Raw genomic sequence first — 19,138 nt, forward strand, 5'->3', positions numbered from 1 at the left:
CAGCAAACAATACATCACTGAATGTTGAGGTGATACATTCCTGAATTCTTAGGTAATTCTTTTTGGCGATCTGGTTCTCAGAAAATTCTTTTTCAAATTTCTAAGGAATCTGATGACGGATTGACGATTGATGACGATGCGAAAATTCTACAACTATTTTCTGAGAAGTTTCATCGAAAAAATCTAAATTTAGTTTTCGTGTTAAAATAGTACATATTTCTGGGTTCTTCGACAATTTTCTTCTTCTCCCTTTCAATCGAATTCTTTTAGGAAAACTCTTTATTGAAAAAAATATTAATTGTCATATATTTGCGTAATTATTCTCTAATTAGTAATACCACTAAATTTGTCTTTCTTATTTTTCTCTTACCTCACAGTCGCACCCCGCTGCAAGCCCGGAACCGAGCAGCAAACGATCGGCTCGCTCAGCATGCAGTCGCAGGTCGTCAAGTGCGAAGTGGACGCCGATCCGCCCGATGGAGTGCGCTTCAGTTGGACCTACAACAGCACCCGCAATGTGTCCCCGGTGTTGAACTCACGCATCAGCTCGCACGGATTGGTCAGCACCATCAACTACCTGCCGCAGATCGATGCCGAATTGGTAACGCTTCAGTGCTGGGCCGTGAACAGCGTCGGACGGCAGATGGTGCCCTGTTTGTTCCACATACTTCCTGCAAGTAAGTAATGAGACGGTAGGGATATGGTTTAGTATCATTAGGTGGAAAACCGCTTCTAACTACAGTGGTCAGCATTCTTTTGGCCGAGTTAAATTTGTTTTCTAAAATGAAGAAGTAAAATCCAAGAATATGGTTCTTTCTAAATATTGTTTAGTCTTGATCTTGGTTAATGAATGTCTTGGTCCTTCTGTTTTTTTGCCCAAAATCAGCTAAATGAATTTCGACCACTGTAATTGCTGTTAGCTTCATTCGCTACCGAACGAATACTTCAGCTTACCCAATTAATTTACCATTCTCATTCGCATTTCGCTTTTCCCAATTGATAGAAACCCCGGAAACGCCCCGCAACTGCGAGCTGCACAACGACACCGAGCTCGAAGTGGTCTGCCAAGCCGGAAGCGACGGTGGACTGGTGCAGCACTTCCTAATGGAGGTCATAGGTGGCGCTCCGCCACCCATGTTCAGCCTCGACTACACCCGAAGCCCACCGACCGAGATCGATAACGAAATCTCCACCATGAACGATCAGGTGAGTTGAGCTCCGAAAAACCTCATCAGCGTCGTAATGTCCTCGTCTGCATGTGTCGGTTGGCGTTGTTTGTTCCCAAAACAACAATGCAATGATGTAAACCAATCATTTTAAGTGTGCACATTCGCGAAAATGAGTTTACATTCGCCAGCTGAGACCGACACCGTCGTTCGTCCGTTACGAACGACCGCATCATCACACCGAGTGCCGACGACGACCGACAAACAACACAACACCAATGCGAAAGGGCAATCAGTAATCGGAAAAACAAACTCCAAGCTGCCTCCACTAGGGTGGGGCTTGACAATTTCACAAAATTTTTCGCAGGCAAAATTCACAAAGGGTAAAATGATCATCGGTCCCAAAATAAGGACCTGTGAGAAAAAAACGCATTAGTGCAGTTTTACAGATAAAATCTTCGGAGTTAGGTATGGTAATTGAAATCAAAAGATTTTGTTCAAAGAGAGGTGATTGGAAAACAAAATTAGCAAAAGAACTAATTCACGATTACTTTTTCAAATCGACGAATGTAACTTTCACACGATTTGAAGAAAAAATTGAGGAGAATTAAAACATTATTTCTTAATCTGTTTTAAAATAAACCTATATTTTGACATTTTTTCCTTACGTGTATCCTCAAACCTTTACATCCAGGCAGCACGCATTCAAAAACTCTGATTTTCCATCATTTTTTCCAAAAAAACTGACGATAAGTAATTCGTCGTTAGGTTTTTGTACCAGTGTAAGATTAACTCAAGTAGTGTTTTGTTTTAATTCATGGTTAAGTCACTTTGTCTCTCCATATAACAAAGCGGTGAAAGTTAAAAATCGTACTAAAGTCGTTTTGTATTTTCTAAAATTACACGTTTTGTTGTTATTCTAGAAGAGCGCCATCTACGCATTTTAGCTTTGTGTCACCAATATACTATGCCGGAGGGAAACTAGAACATTTTTGACATATCACAGCTTCGAACATTCCAGAAATGTCAGGAATCTGGGTGCACAGCCACTCACCCTGCCCTTATCCAGAGTGTATGAAGCGAAGAGTGAAACCAAATCTACCTATCCATATCAAACCGTCTACCTATCGAGCAGACCAGCAAAACAGATAGGGGCTATTTTTGAAGCTGAAGAAGAACAATCATTCAAGGAAGTCTCTTCGCGCAACTCTCTGTATGAGTCTATGAGCCTCTGTACATGCCATAATTTCTTTCGTTCCTTTGACTTCTACTGTGCGCTATGTGTTAGTGCTGTCTCGCTCTCTCTCTCACTGGCAACTTGAAAACGGGACGCAAAGTAAAAGTCGAACCGAACAGGAAATTATTGCGACTCATTCAACAGGGCATAACTTTTCTACCATTGGGTAAAAATCAACCAAATTTTGCACACTTTCTCATTGATGTGTATTGTTTACATGCTGTCAATCTCGAAATTGTGTTTTTCGATTCAACGGATTGGAGGTGAACAAACGCGAGTCGAGAGAACAAATTCTTTCCAAACAATCGGAATTTCCTGACCTGTCGCACCGGCAGTTGGGAAAAATGTTAAACATTCATAGCTACCTCCAGAATGCAAAAAAGAGAGCTGGGCTAGGGTAGAAGCACCGGTTTTGGCCATACGCCAATTGTAGCCATAGTAGATTATACAGTCGCCTCTCCACATCTCGATATCGAAGGGACCATCGAGATAGGGAGAGATCGAGACCAAGAACACCTTTTTGATGAATACTAGATTGAAAAACACTCCGTTGCCAAGAAGATAATACACAAACAGACGTCATTTTGCGCTCCCAATTTATTTTGAACCACAAAACTTTGGTCTAGTAACCTTCGATATTGGTCATATCATATCGAGATATGGAGATATCGAGATAAGGAGGATATCGAGATATGGAGAGTGAAAATGTATGCAGACTGAAGGGACTTATGAAATCATCGACATAGGGAGAGATATCGAGATGTAGAACATCGAGATGTGGAGAGTCGACTGTACATCGTTTCACATAGCCAACCAGCATAAAACCTTTTGTGTTCAGTAGATCACATTCATATGATAGAGCTACATTCATTTACTCGTCCAAATTGATTGAAAACACAAGAAAAACAATTAATTTTCCTTATAATGTTAACTCCCATATACCTAATTTGGCCAGGGTACTCCTAATTTAGCCACTCTCATGAGAAATCAATGCGATTGGCCAATTCAGGAATCAATGTTAAATCTCTGGCCGAAACTGGTTCCGTTGGCCTATATTGACCAACGGGATTTTCAAGGCGAAAAAATGGTTTTAGCTGAGTTTTGATATTTTACACACATAAAATGGATTGGAAGCTTGCATTTGACATATTGGTAGTATAAATACGGCTTCCCATTGAATTTTTATTGACATTTTCTCTTAGGCTGGCCAAGGTACAGAACTTCCCAAACCGCGATGAGCGGCAACAATCGATGGCTAAAACTCGGGCACGGAAGCTCTACGAGAAAATGCTGACAAAATATGGTTGCTGTATGATGGACGACGAAACGCCGATTCAAGGAAATTCCGGGGTTGGAGTTTTTCATCGGCAAGAGCAAGTTCGATGTGGACGACAAATTTAAGAAGAAGAAAATGTCGAAGTTCGCCTCCAAATATCTCATTTGGCAGACCATCTGCACTTTTGGACTGAGGAGTGAGCCTTTCGTGACAAAGGGCACAGTAAATGGCGAGATCAACAAATCTGAGTGCCTCGAGAAGCACCTTTTGCCGTTCTTGCAGCAGCACGACGAAGCTGTCCTTTCGACCTTTTGTCTTTCGACCTTTTGTCATAGATTCGCGTAATACAATGATAGGTTTTCATGACGATTTCTTTAAATTTGAACAAGAAAACTGTTTTTTTTTGATGATTGCTAATGAAAGAATGATAAATTCTTGAGCCTTAAGGAGTAATCGAACGGGAGTTGACCGCATTCGGCCATAATGGATTAGGTAGAACTGGTACCAAAAGCGCCTGAAGCGAGACGGAAAGCTTTAGTATACAGTGGGCTTAATCACTAAATCATTGTCTTATCTCTTCAAAATTAAACAATCTTTTCACTCACGGCAACATCAGCCATTACAATTTTTTTACTTCTTGTTTTTTTCACACACAAACCCAAGGCAATCCGTCCACGACCAAAATCGTCATTAGACTGAGGAGGACGCGTATCGATACCGACCAGAGTGCGAAACACTCCCAACAAAAAGCCTCTCTCTCTTTTTCTCTCCTTCACTTCGCTTTGTTCCAGTTCACCAGCTGCCAGTGATGCCACATACACAGATTTATCTGTAATTACACAGATTTTTTCCTGTTTTCGCCTACAAATATCTGTGATCACAGATCACAGATTTTTGAGATAATAAAGATTTTTAAGATTTTAGGATATTTCACGAGTTTAGGACACGGTTTTTGAAGACTTAACTCAGAAATGCAATTTCTCTGTTTAGTTTTTCTCAAAAACTTAAATATTTTAATATTTTAGAAACTATTACGTACCTTTAACTCACTTTTAGAAGAATAAGTACAAATTGGAAATAGTTGACATGCCAAAAACAGTCATGATACGTTTGCAAACATTCTTTTTGACCTAAAACATGAAAATTTTAGATATTTTTGCGTCACAGATTTTTACCAAGATTTTTGGAGGTCGACATAAGATAAAAAAGATTTCTTTTGCCGAAAACACAGATGAAAGTCGGAAAAAATGTGGCAACACTGCCAGCTGCTACGATCCAATCAACGTATCTCTTTTTTGCATCCATTCGACAACGTCGCTGACTCTGCATCCGTTCCCGTTGTTGTCCAACGTATTTTGACAGCTACTAAAGGTACGCTGCATTTTTGTCTTTCTTACACGAAAACACTCACATAGATAAAATAGTTATGAAAATCCGTCAGATTTGTACTGAAATCGGAATATAAATTTAATTAATTCAATTGGTTTGTTGAGAAGTATCCATATTTTTACATATCATGATTCTACGTAAAAAATTAAACCAGAATCCAAAATTTCATAATTTTCCGTGCCCTGGAACTATTTTTAAAATAAATTTGAAGTTAGTATGGAAATCGCTTTTGAATCATTGCTCGGCAAATGTTACTACGGGACGAGCTGTTATTATGTAAATTGAAATCTCATTGAGTCTACAGATTTAAATCTTCATTAATCATTTATAACGTCAACATTATTACATTGCAGCGTTATCAATTTGTATTATACTTAGTCAAATGTACTCTTCCGATATAGGGTGTTTTATGTAATTTGGACAGAGCGTTACGCGTATATAATTTGGCCACTTCCATTTGATTTTGCCGTAAATGGCCAAATTATATACGCGTAACGGTCTGTCCAAATTACTTTGATCACCCTAGCTACGAAAACATTTTCAGTGCCAGTTTTCATCGGTTTGAGTTATTTCTGAGTGAGGTAATGGGTTGTGATGCGAAACATGAAAAATACTCCTCATAAATAAAACAAATGCATTAAATGACCTCCCAATCGGATACGTAACAAATTATTCTGCTAAGTTATCGATATTTTGTTATCTTAAATACCTAAATTTACTTAAATTGCATTAAAATATAACAAATGCCATACAAATCCGGAAAAAGTTCATAACTATCTACTAATACCAATGCACAGTCGTGAATAGCATACCTTCTATAGCTGTCAATATACTTAGGTTGTTGTCATCTTCGTGTTCCATTCTGTTACGCGCACTTGCAGCGTACGCCAAACCAAACAATTACACTGATAGAAATGTATAAACGATAATGATGGTTGAAATACTTTTTCTTTTTTAGAGCGATGAATCGATTCTTTATTTTTACAAAATACGGGAACCGATTACTGACGATTATTGAAGAGTATTTACGATATTCCTTTCCAATCCTCTGGAGAGCATGTATTTTTTGCGACGGAGTTTGACTGCTGAACGAATCCATGGAGTTCCACCATGGATCCGATTCTTTACCTAGAGAACCATTGCACAGTGAGAAAATCGGGCTCCAAAACGCGACTAAATGCAATATCTCAGCTGGGTAACGGTTCCAGGAAATGATTTTGGCCATTCTAGATCGGAAAAAGACTGCTAAATCGATTGGTGGCGGTCCTATTGACCGGAGACTTCGTCCTGGCCACCTAGAGCCCTGGAATCATCCTGAGTTCCTTACAGCAAGTAGAATTAATGGAACTGAAAATAAACTGTCATGATTACGTTTTGCTGCGAAGCCGCACACGAAAATATTCTTACATGGGGGATTTAGTGAAATGAATGATTGACCGTTATGGCCATTTTATGGTTCCGGAGCGAACCCGGAACATCCGTAAAATTGGAAATATCAAAAAAATATATTCTGATAGTTCCTTTGTCTCTTGTTTGTTAGAAAGAAGTACTCTTACAATTCGTATTTAGTAATCTGAATGTTTGACCATTACAGCCATTTTATGGTTCCGGAACTAACCCGGAACATCCGAAAAAATGGAAATACTGAAAAAAAAAATATTTTCTGATAGTTCCTTTGTCTCTTGTTTGTTAGAAAGAAGTACTCTTACAATTCGTATTTAGTAATTTGAATGTTTGATCATTACGGCCATTTTATGGTTCCGGAACTAACCCGGAACATCTGTAAAATTTTCCATATTGAAAAAAAAAAGATTATTCATATGTTCCTTGTTGATTAAAATTAAGTATTCTAACATATTGGATTTAGTGATATGAATGTTTGATCACTTTGACCATCTTATGGTTCCGTAATTAACCCGGAACATCCGTAAAATTGAAAAAAATGTTCTGTTCTGTTTCTATGTTCCATGTTAGTTTTAATTCTTAAATGTCGAAATAAGTTATATTCTTAAATGTCGAAATAAGTTATATGAATGTTTGACCATTATGGTCATTTTATGATTCCTAAACTAACCCGGAACAACCGTAAACATTCCATATTGAAAAAAATCTGATAGTTCAAGAAGAATGCTAAGAGAAATCTTTGAAAGAACTCCTGGAAGTATTCCTGGAATAATTCCTGAAGAAACTTCAGGAGAATACCTGAAGGAACTCCTAGAAAAACAACTGGAAAAATCCATAAAGTAAAATCTCTGGAGGAACTTGAAGAAATCCTTTAAGGGATTCAAGGGAGAATTCCTGGAAGAACTCCTAAGGGATCTCTAGCGGAACTCCTTTAAGAATCTCTCGTGAAACGCTTGGAGGAATCGCGGAGGAATTTCTTAAGGGACTCCTGGAGTAATTCCCGAAGTAAATCCTGAAGGAATTTCCGAAGGAACTCCTGGAGGAATATTTGGAGTAATATTCAAAAGAATACTTGGAGGAACTCCTGGAGGAATTTCCGAAGAACCTCCTGTAGGAATTCCTAAACGAACTTCAGGAGGAATTCCTGAAGGAACTCCTAGAGAAACTGAAGGAACTCCTGGACTAATCTCAGAAGAAACTCTTTTAAGAATTCTCGGATGAACTCCTGAATGTATAACTGAAGGAACTCCGTGATGAATTCCTGGAGATACTCCTGGAAAGGTTCCTGAAGGTACTATCGGAGTAATTCCTGTAGAAACTTCTGAAGGAACTCTTGAGGTATTACAAGGTATTACAAAAGGAACACCTGGAGAAATTCCTGAAGATTCTTTTGGAGTAATTCTTGAACGAACTCTTGGTAAAAATCCTGAAGGAACTCCTGGGGCAATTTTTGAAGCGAACCCTGGAGGAAATCTTTATAGATCTTCAATAGTAATTTATGAAGAAATTGTTAGAGGAATTCCTGAAGATATACCTGGAGTATTTTCCCGAAAGAACTCCTCAAAAGACTCCTGGAGGAATGGCTGTAGAATTTCCTGGAGGAATTCCTGAAAGCACTTCCTGTAGAATTCCTGGAGATATCCCTAAGATACTCCTGGAGCAATTCTTAAGGGGTTTCCTAGAGAAACTCTTGGAGTAATTCCTGAAGGAACTCCTGAAAGAATTTTTGGGGGAATTTCGGAAGAAAATCCTGGAGTAACTCCTGAAAGAATTCCTGAAGTAAATCCTTGAAGATTTTCTGAAAGATTTCCTGGAGTAATTCATGAAGAATTATCGAAGGAATTCATGGAGGAATTCCTGAAGGAGGTTTTGAAGGAAATTCTGGAGGATTTCCTGAAAGATCTGCTAGAGGATTTTCTGAAAACGCTCATGGAGGAATTCTTGAAGATACCCCTTGAAGATTTTCTTGAAGGAACTCCTGGAGAAATTCTTAAAAAAAACTTCTGTCAGAATTCCTGTAAGAGCTCTTTGTGAAATTCCTAAAAAAAAACTTTTGGAGGAATTCATGAACGAACTTCTTGATGAATTCCTGAAGGAATTCCTTAGTTACTCTTGGAGGATTTTGATGGAAGATTCCACAAGAACAAATAGAAGAATAATTCATAATTAATAATTCATAAATTAATATTAATACAGAGATCCCATGTGAGTTTGCTAGTGGAATACCGAAGATATTCTTGAGTAAATCTTTCGGAAACCCCCTCTGGAATCACCGGGAGAATCTTTGGCCCTTTTTTAAATAATAATTGAGACATTCCACTACGGAAATATTGGAGTAATGTATAACATCCTAATATGATACGGTGATCTTATACCGCAAGGAACTTGATTCCTAAAAATGATCCAAAATATTTTGTCTCTTGTTTGTTAGAAGGAAGTACTCTTACAATTCGTATTTAGTAATCTGAATGTTTGACCATTATGGCCATTTTATGGTTCCGGAACTAACCCGGAACATCCGTAAAATTGGAAATATTGAAGAAAAAACAAATGTTCTGATAGTTCCTTTGTGTCTTGTTGATTAGAAAGAATTATTCTTACAAGTCGGATTTAGTAATCTGAATGTTTATGGTTCCTGAACTAACCCGGAACATCCGTAAAATTTTCCATATTGAAAAAAAAACCTGATCGTTCATATGTTGTTTATCAGTTACGGATTTATCATACTCCAATTGACATACATGGTCACAGTAGATGAGAAAAATAATATATGCAGCGTGCTTCCGATTAAAATTATCTCTTCAGGATTAGAGAAGTACTATTTCATATACAATCATCTCTCCCTCATCTGTAAAATTTTCCACATTGAAAAAAAAAACTGATAATTCATATAAATCAGGAATTCTGACAGAAGTTTTTTTTAGGATTCCTCCAAGAGTTCCTTCAAGAAAATCTTCCAGGAGTATCTTCAAGAATTCCTCCATGAGCGTTTTCAGAAAATCCTCTAGCAGATCTTTCAGGAAATCCTCCAGAGTTTCCTTCAAAAACTCCTTCAGGAATTCCGCCATGAATTCCTTCGATAATTCTTCCAGGAGTTCCTTCAGGAATTACTCCAGGAAATCTTTCAGAAAATCTTCAAGGATTTACTTCAGGCATTCCTTCAGGAGTTACTCCAGGATTTTCTTCCGGAATTCCCCCAGAAATTCTTTCAGGAGTTCCTTCAGGCATTTCTCCAAGAGTACCTTCAGGAGCCTTTCCAGGAGTATCTCCAGGAATTCATCACGGAGTTCCTTCAGTTATACCTTCAGTAGTTCCTCCAAGAATTCCTGAAAGAGTTTCTTCTGAGATTAGTCCAGGAGTTCCTCCAGGTATTTATCCAGGAATTCCTCTAAATATACTTCCAGAAGTTTCTTCAGGAATTCCTCCAGAAGATCTTTCAGGAAATCATCCAGGGTTTCCTTCAACAATTCCTCCAGGAATTCATCCATGATTTCCTTCAAGAATTTTTCCAGGAGTTCCTTCAGGATTTACTCCAGGAAATCTTTCAGGAAATATTCGATGATTTACTTCAGGACATCCTACACGCATTCCATCAGGGAGTTCCTTCAAGAATTCCTCCAAGACTTCCTGTAGGAAACCCTTCGGGATTTCCTCCGGAAGTTTCCCAGGTATTCCTCCAGGAATTCTTCAGGATTTTTTCCAGGAGTTCTTTCAGGAATATTCCACCGGATATTCCTTCAAATTTTACTCCAAATATTCCTGCAGGAGTTCCTTCGGGAATTCCTTCAGGACTATTTTCAGGAATTCCTCCCGTAGTAGCTTCAGGAATTTCTACTGGAGTTTCTTCAAGTATTTCTCAGGAATTTCTGCAGAGGTTCTTTCAGGAATTTTTCCAGGAGTTCTTTTAGGAATTGTTCTAGAAGTTCCTTCAGGAATTCCTACAAGAGTTCCACTAGGAAACCCTTATGGGATTCCTCCAGGAGTTTCTTCAGGAATTACTTCAGGAGCTCCTTCAGGATAATTCTTCAGGAATTTCTTTAAGAGTGCATTCAGAAATTCCTCCACGAGATTTCTACAGGGTTTCAGGAGTTCCTTCAGGAATTTTACCAAGAATTCTTTAAGGAATTCCTCCAGGTGTTCCTCCGGTAATACGTCCAAGAGTTCTTTAAGGAACTCTTCCAGGAATTATTCCAAGAGTTCTTTCAGGAATTCATCCGGTTCCTCAAGAAATTCCCTCAGAAGTTCCTTCAGGTTTATTTTTCTAGAGTTTCTTCTGGAGTTTCCTCCAGGAGTATCTCCATGATTTTGTCTAGGAATTCCTTCAGTAATATCTCCAGAAATTCTTTCAGGAATTTCTCTAGGAGTTCCTTCAGGAATTCCTCCTGGAGTTCGCTCAGGAATTCCTCCAGGAGGTTCTTCGGAAATTCCTCCAGGAGTTCCTCCAAGTATTCCAGGGGTTCCTTCGGGAATTCCTTCAGAGTTATTTTCCTTTAGGATTTACTTCGGGAATTACTCCAGGAGTCCCTTAAGAAATTCCTCCAGGAGCTTCTCCAGCGATTCCTCCAAGCGTTTCACAAGAGATTCCTTAAGGAGTTCCGCTAGAGATCCCATAGGAGTTCTTCCAGGAATTCTTCCTTGAATCCCTTAAAGGATTTCTTCAAGTTCCTCCAGAGATTTTACTTCATGGATTTCTCCAGTTGTTTTTCTAGGAGTTCCTTCAGGGATTCTCCTGAAGTTTCTTCAGGAATTATTCCAGGAATACTTCCAGGAGTTCTTTCAAAGATTTCTTTTAGCATTCTTCCTGAACTATCAGATTTTTTTCCAATATGGAGTATTTACGGTTGTTCCGGGTTAGTTTAGGAATCATAAAATGACCATAATTATCAAACATTCATATAACTTATTTCGACATTTAAGAAAACTAACATGGAACATAGAAACTATCAGAACATTTTTTTCAATTTTACGGATGTTCCGGGTTAATTACGGAACCATAAGATGGTCAAAGTGATCAAACATTTATATCACTAAATCCAATATGTTAGAATTCTTAATTTTAATCAACAAGAAACATATAAATAATCTTTTTTTTTTTCAATATGGAAAATTTTACAGATGTTCCGGGTTAGTTCCGGAACCATAAAATGGCCGTAATGATCAAACATTCAGATTACTAAATACGAATTGTAAGAGTACTTCTTTCTAACAAACAAGAGACAAAGGAACTATCAGAAAATATTTTTTTTTTCAGTGTTTCCATTTTTTCGGATGTTCCGGGTTAGTTCCGGAACCATAAAATGGCCGTAATGGTCAAACATTCAGATTACTAAATACGAATTGTAAGAGTACTTCTTTCTAACAAACAAGAGACAAAGGAACTATCAGAATATATTTTTTTTAATATTTCTAATTTTACGGATGTTCCGGGTTCGCTCCGGAACCATAAAATGGCCATAACGGTCAATCATTCATTTCACTAAATCCCCCATGTAAGAATATTTTCGTGTGCGGCTTCGCAGCAAAACGTAAGGAACTCAGGATGATTCCAGGGCTCTAGGTGGCCATGGCGAAGTCTCCGGTCAATGGGACCCCCACCAATCAATTCAGCAGCCTTTTTCCGATCTAGAATGGCCAAAATCATTTCCTGGAACCGTTACCCAGCTGAGATATTGCATTTAGTCGCGTTTTGGACCCCGATTTTCTCACTGTGCATTGGTTCTGGGAATGTGGTTCGTAGCTATGGCAAGCAATTGTTTGACGAATTCCTCAGCTGAGGAAGTGGCGCTGTTGAAAAATACTTAATTCGACAATTTCGGATGAAGCGTTTCGTAGTCATCAATGATCTTGCGGTACTGCAACTTCAGAGTGGCATCCTTCTTCATCCGTCTCTCCAGCGATAAAAATAGACGTAGGACCAATTCTCGGTTGTCTCCAATCTGGGGAGGAAATTCACGAAAAAGTAGGGCCACGACGTACTTTTAATTCTCATCTCGGTGATGGGTATCTAGGAAAATCTTCTCACATTCCTCCTGGTCCGTGGATTGTTCAACATCATGAATCCCCTCAACTTCCTAGAACATCTTCATGGTGTCGGAAAGTTTGCTAGCAGTTGTGATGCAACATTGTTGATCATTTAGCTGCTCTCTAGCAACGACCCATCCAAAATGCGTCTCCAGTAGGTTTGGCAAGTCCTCTCACAGTTGAATCCTTCCTGACTTGAGCAGTGCGATACTCCAAGCAGTAAGTCGACTTGGTCAGGCGTATTAAGCTCCAGCTTACAGGGTGTCCGCAAATTATCCGTACAAACTTTGAAGACACGGCTCTGTACAATCAAGCATAATAAATTCAATATTCTCGCACGGTTTTAAACATTGGCTTATTATATTTTTAAAAAATACGTTTGACGCATTTCCGATTTGATATATTTGCAAAACCAAGCCAAATGTATTAAGGTGTCTTAAAATGAGCTGTTTTTCAAGCTTCATGACGGAAGAGAAATGTCCATAGAACTCACTGGATTTGAACCGTATATTTTTTATTTCCAGTCTAACTTGAAGCCACTAAACTGCAAGTAACATCAAAAAATAATAGGACATTTGGATTCATCTCTTTTAGATTTTAGGGGTAACACATCTCCAGTATGACTAGCGGCCCTCAGGAAAAACGTCTTTGAAAAAAATAAATGTGTCTATCTCAGTGACAAGCAATCATTTCGAAATTATTTATTGTTGTATTTTGTGTTAACACATAGATGTATTATAAAAGGTACATGGACATAGATTTTTCAATGTTTTCAAAGCGAGATCATCTTTCCAATATTTTGCTGTTCGGATAATTTGCGGACACCCTGTAGTCGTTGGTATGACTCCTGTCACCTTAAGAATCACAAGGCATTCGACCATCATAGTAAAATAAGAGCATCTGGATTGCACTGCTACGCTGATTTTCTCTCGAGCACAGGCCTTTGCTACACCAGCTCCAAGCGTTGAATCTCTATGCACAGATAAGTGATCAGCCATAGCCTTTGATATGAAGCTCACCTGGGAACCAGAATCCAGTAGCAATCGGCAGGGAACCTTCCTGTTGCATACCCTAGTAGCACACATGTTATAATTGAGGCAAAATAACTCGTATATAACCAGATCTGGTCACATAAGAGTTATTCTGCCTCAATTATAACATGTGTGTTACTCGGGTAGGTCCCTCAAGATGACTACAGCTGTCATGAGAATAGCCGTCTTCTGTTCCGACGGTCTGTTGTTCGGAATAGCTGTGTTCAACGATGACCGAGCAGATTCCCGAGCTTTCGAATCTGTTTGATTCATCGGTTCCTCATGCAGAAGCGTGTGGTGTTTCCGATGGCACTCCAAACAGGTCTTCTTAGACTTGGCAGTAATCCATCCGTAGGCGTCACCGACAAGAGGTTTGTCTAGACGATGCAGCTTCAAGGCGTTGGATTCATTGCTGCTCACGTCAATGTCTTCGGACATGGCACGAAATTTCGGCCAATTCTCTACCTTCCGATCGCAGCTAGGAATTAGAGCTCGCAGTGCCTAATGCTGAACATTTACTTGGGGAATGCTGCTCCCAACCGGAGGAGTAGCTATAGCAGCTAGTTTTGTGGAGAGCCATTCAATCTGATCTACCACCTCGGTATGCAGCATGTCGGAAGCCATCTACATTTCATCCTACTCCACATACTTCAACAGCAGTGTCACATCCAGCACTTCTCGATGAGCTGCGGCATACTCCTCGCATACTCTGAGATAACGCCTTAAAAGCCATTGGTAGCCACGTGTGTAGCTCGTTGTTTCTGGGCAAATGAAAGAATAAGCATCCAAACCAACATCACGGGGAGGTAGATAATGATCCTTTCTTCCTCAAAGTGTTGTTAAATAACATGAAAATCCATTCAAATGGTCAGAAACAACGAGCTACTCACATGGTTACCAATGGCTTTTAGGGCGAGATCCAGCCCTGTCGTCCTGCTTAGTCGCGCTTAGTCGACGACTAAGAAGCTTTTCTCAGATTTTTTTCTGAACGCCCTTTGGGACATCAGTTGAAAATTCAAGCTGTATCATCGACTTGAATTAATTTAACTTTGTTGCATTTGGATCAGGTGCAACTAAACGCCCTGTGTAACATCAATCGAAATTGTCAAGCTGTATCAACGCCCTGGAGTAAAATGACCTTGTCTCAATATGATCAGTTGCATTTAACGCCCTGTAGGATATCATTTAATTATTACAAGCTATATTAACGCCCTGGAGTAGTTTCACAGATCAGGTGCATCTTAACGGTCTGAAGTTATCAATTCTTAGTTGTATCAACGCCCTGGAGTATTTTGACTTTGCTCTATGTAGATCAGGTGCAACTCAACGCCCTGTATGACATAAATCGATCCATCCGTGTCGACGCTCTGGAGTAGCTTGACTTTATTTCACATAGATATTTGCGAGATCTAAAACAACGCCCTGCAGAAAATCAATCGAAATTTTCATGCTGTATTAACGTCCTGAAGTAATTTGATCTTATTCCATGTAGATCAGGTGCATCTTGGTGCACTGTAGGTCATCAATTGAAAATTCCTAGCTTTATTACGGCCTGGAAAAATTTGGCTTTATTCCACACAGATTTTTGCGAGGTCTAGAGTATCTGAACGCTCTGTAGAAAATCAATCAAAACCTACGTGCTCCAGGGCGTTGATACACCTTAGAGTAATTTTAGATTATTCCATGTATATCAGATACGACTTAACATCCTGTAGGACATTAATTGTATACTCTAAGCTGGATTAATTTCACCTTTTTCCATGTAGATCAGGTACATGTGACCGCCCTTTAGGACTTAATTTGATAATTCCAAGCTGTATCAACGCCCTGGAGTAAGAGTCCACAAAGATTTCGGCGAGATCTGAAGCATCTTTACTCCCTATAGCAAGTTTTGCTTGTATCAAACCCCTACGGTTATTTGACTTTATTCTATGTAGATCATGCGCACCTCATAGCCCTGTATAACATCAATCGAGATATTCAACGCTCTGGAGTAATTTGATTTTGCCTCAAATAGATGAGCTGTATCTTAACGCCCTGTAGGACATCATTTAATGAATTCATTGCTGTATCAACGCCTTTGAGTAATTTGTCCTTATTCTATGTCAATTAGGTGCATCTTAACGCCCTGTATAACGTCAATTGACCCAGGAGAAATTTGACAGTATTCCAAATAGATCAGGTGTATTTGAACGTCCTGTATCAAATTAAAATTGGTAAGCTATATCAACGCCCTGGAGTTATTTGACTTTATTTCACCTATATCTTTGCAAGATCTGAAGGATCGAAAAACCGCTTTGGAAAATCAATCGAAATTTCGATGCTGCTTCAACATAGTGAAATTATTTGATATTGTGTTTTGTGGATCAGCTGCATCTTAACGCTCTGATTAAGATCAATTTCGAACTCTAAGTGGTACCTACGACAAATTTGACCTTCTCCTATGTAGATAAAGTGCGCCTTAACGCCTCAAATCAATTAAAAATTCTAAGCTGTATCGACGTTCTGGAGTAATTTGATCTTATTTTAACCCTCTAATACCCAACCCCGCCTTTAGACGGGGTACACTTTGGAATTTTGTGTATTTTTTCGTAGCTCGGAAATCAAAATGATTTTATTTTTGGCATAAACCTTGACTCATAACACGCATATAAGAAAAGTTTTTTATGACTTTTGAAACTTTTTTGTATTTTTTAAAGTTGTTTGAAAAATTGTATTCTTATATAACCTACAAATGCCTGAGGTTCATTTAACGTGTAATATAAAAAATCGGACATTTTATATTTTTCTACGATCAATCTATCTCAAAAGAAGAGCTTTATGGTATTCAAATAATTTCAAAACTGTTTTTCCGTTAATTACACGGAGAATAAAAAAAAGTCCAGAAAAAAATTAAAAAAAATATATTTTCGAAAGTACCGTAAAAACTTGAATTTTTATTATTACTTAAAATCAGTAACTAGAAGAGGCTTCAAGGAAAAATGAAAAAGGATAGAGATGTTCAAAAATAAAAATTACAAAAATCAAAAACCAAAATTCATAGATTTGCGAATAAAAATAAATCATTACCCAAAACGTGTTTAAAACGATTTTAGATAACTGAAAATGATATTTAGATCGAAAATAAAAATTTGGGTATTAGAGGGTTAAGAAGATTAGGTGCATATTAACGCCCTGAAGGATTAAATTGTAAAATACAAGCTTCTAGAACGCATTAGAGTAATCTGACATTGTCTTATGTAGATCATTTGCATCTAAACACCCTGTATTATTTGAAAATTTCAAGCTGTACCAAGGCCCTGGAGTAATGTGACCTTATCCTACATAGATCAGCTGCACGCCCTTTATGGCATCAATCAAAATTGTTAAGCTTCATTAACGTCATGGAGTTTGACCATGTCTCATTTAGGTCATACCTGTAGGACATAAGCTGAAAATTCCAAGAAGTATCAACGTTCTGGAGTAATTTAACTTTATTATAGGTAGATCGGTTGCATCTCATCGTCCTTTAGGGCATCAATTAAAAATTCCAAACTTCTTCAACGCTTCGAAGTATATTGACCGAATTCACAAAGATCATATGCATATCAACGCTCTGTATGGTATTAATCAAAATTGTAAAGCTATATAAATGCCTTGGAGTAAATTTTAGTTCAGCTGCATCTTAACGCCCTCTATGACATCAATCGAAATTAACCCGAGCTGTATTAACGCACTGGAGTAATTTAATATTGTCTCAGATAGCTCATCTTAATTCCCTGTAGAACAATAATTTAAAATTCAAAGCTTCATCAACGCCCTGCAGAAATTTGACCTTAATCCACATAGATCAGGCACAACTTTACGCACTGTAGGACACCAATCGATATTGGCAAGCTGTATAAACACTCTGAAGTAATCAGGAGCAAATTAACGCCCTGTAGAAAATCAATTGAAATTTCCGAGCTGTACGACCCCTTGTCACCACTGAATCTGAAATTCTGATATTCCTTTGGTGCGAAAACTAAAATGTTTTTCGTGTGAAAAGAAAAATTATGTTGAAATTATTAATACGACAGCATGAAACAATATCGATCGAATCATCTCTAGTAACTCTTAAAGTTTGATGAGATACATGGAGTTTTGAAACAGAAAAAAAAATCATTTCGTATTCTTGTTCATTTTGGGCCAATAGTTTTCATGCGATAGTATCGAAAGTTCATTATAAAGTACTCATCAAAAACGGTATTTGCTGAAATGAGTTTGAAAATCTGCTGTAATGAACAATAAATAATTCTAAAATCCACTAATAGATCCAACACCAGACTATTATAATAAACAATAGCTTAATATTTTGAGATCCAGGCCAATTGTTAAATTTTTTGCACTTTGGTATCACTTTAAGAGCGATATATTTGGCTGAAGTTCGAACCTCTTGTTTAATCCAAAATAAAGGTTCAAACTTTCTAGATGTCCTGCTTTAAGACACCTTGAGCATTTGTTCGTGAACTTAATTTTTCGATTCTATTTTTTATATAAAGTAATATAAGGGAATTTACGTGTTCAGCAGTCTAAGCCGATGTCGCGATTCATTTGTAATTTTTTGACATACGCAGACAAACTAAATGTTTGTTACATTTATGCGCTGCGCAATCCTGTCTAATATCACACCGGCAGGCTTGTTGAGTACTTTTGAGAAACGTTTTTACAATATTTCAAATATCTCATGTAATTGTGACTATTGCCTGCATCCTCATTTTCTTTGCCAGCCTTTCCCATAAGAACTGCAGGCATATCTTTTCGGCAACTCCACATAAGCCGCATTTTGAGGCGTATTTATTTCAATCAATGACATCTCTGGCGAAATTGTTTGTTCGGAAATCTCGTCAGGGGGAAGCATATTAGTGGATCTATCTTACGCTAGCTAGAATTTCATATGCAATAATTTTGGTCATTTTAAATTTGGTCATCTTGTATTTCATCAGAAAAAAAATTCACCATTCATGCACCATTCGTTGTTAATTTTGTGGTCACCATCAAAAAGCTTATTAAGGTGTCACCTAAAAATGACATCCATCATTTGAGGGAAAGGGGTGGTCTACGAAAGTGTGACAGTGCATGTATTAGGTATTGGCAACATACACGCTTCGAAACGAAATTCCGCAAAATCCCACGGAACTCATACAAGCGGAATATTTATTTTACGATTTCGTTTCGTTTCGCCAAATTGTCAAAATATTTCCGCGGAAAATTAAAAAGAAACGGAATAAAACGGAATTGCGCGAAATTCAAAATGGCAACTTTGGCAAATAAAGCTCTCAGCTAATAACTGTGGCAGTAAGGACGTAATGCTAATAAGAAAAAGAATCAACTGCACACAAATGTAAAAAAAGCCTTTTCGCAATATTCTCGCGGAGCAGGAGTCCTCAATGTTGGGCATAGAATGAGCATACAATTCGTAGTTGCAAATCCGTGATTGACCAGAATAATAGGAGTTGCACACAGATTTAATGAACGGGGGTTGGGATTAGCTTAGCATTCTCAATGTCGCACAAATTGAGAGCACAACATATTAAAGTCAAAAACGGTGCCGGCCAAGTCCTTACGGTCATCGGGAAAGGTAAGGAATGTTAGT

At 38.2% G+C, this 19,138-nt stretch overlaps 1 protein-coding gene across 1 annotated transcript in view; it reads left to right on the plus strand.

The window, feature by feature from the left end:
* Positions 1 to 19,138, plus strand: part of LOC5565349 (synaptogenesis protein syg-2) — a 284,790-nt gene that overhangs the window by 139,474 nt on the left and 126,178 nt on the right. The window contains exons 9-10 of the mRNA XM_021838630.1: positions 378 to 677; positions 1,004 to 1,206. Of these exons, the coding sequence (XP_021694322.1) occupies positions 378 to 677; positions 1,004 to 1,206 (503 nt within the window). The remainder of the gene's footprint in view (positions 1 to 377; positions 678 to 1,003; positions 1,207 to 19,138) is intronic.

The sequence above is a fragment of the Aedes aegypti genome, chromosome 1, assembly GCF_002204515.2.
Source record: "Aedes aegypti strain LVP_AGWG chromosome 1, AaegL5.0 Primary Assembly, whole genome shotgun sequence".
Lineage (NCBI taxonomy): Eukaryota > Metazoa > Arthropoda > Insecta > Diptera > Culicidae > Aedes > Aedes aegypti.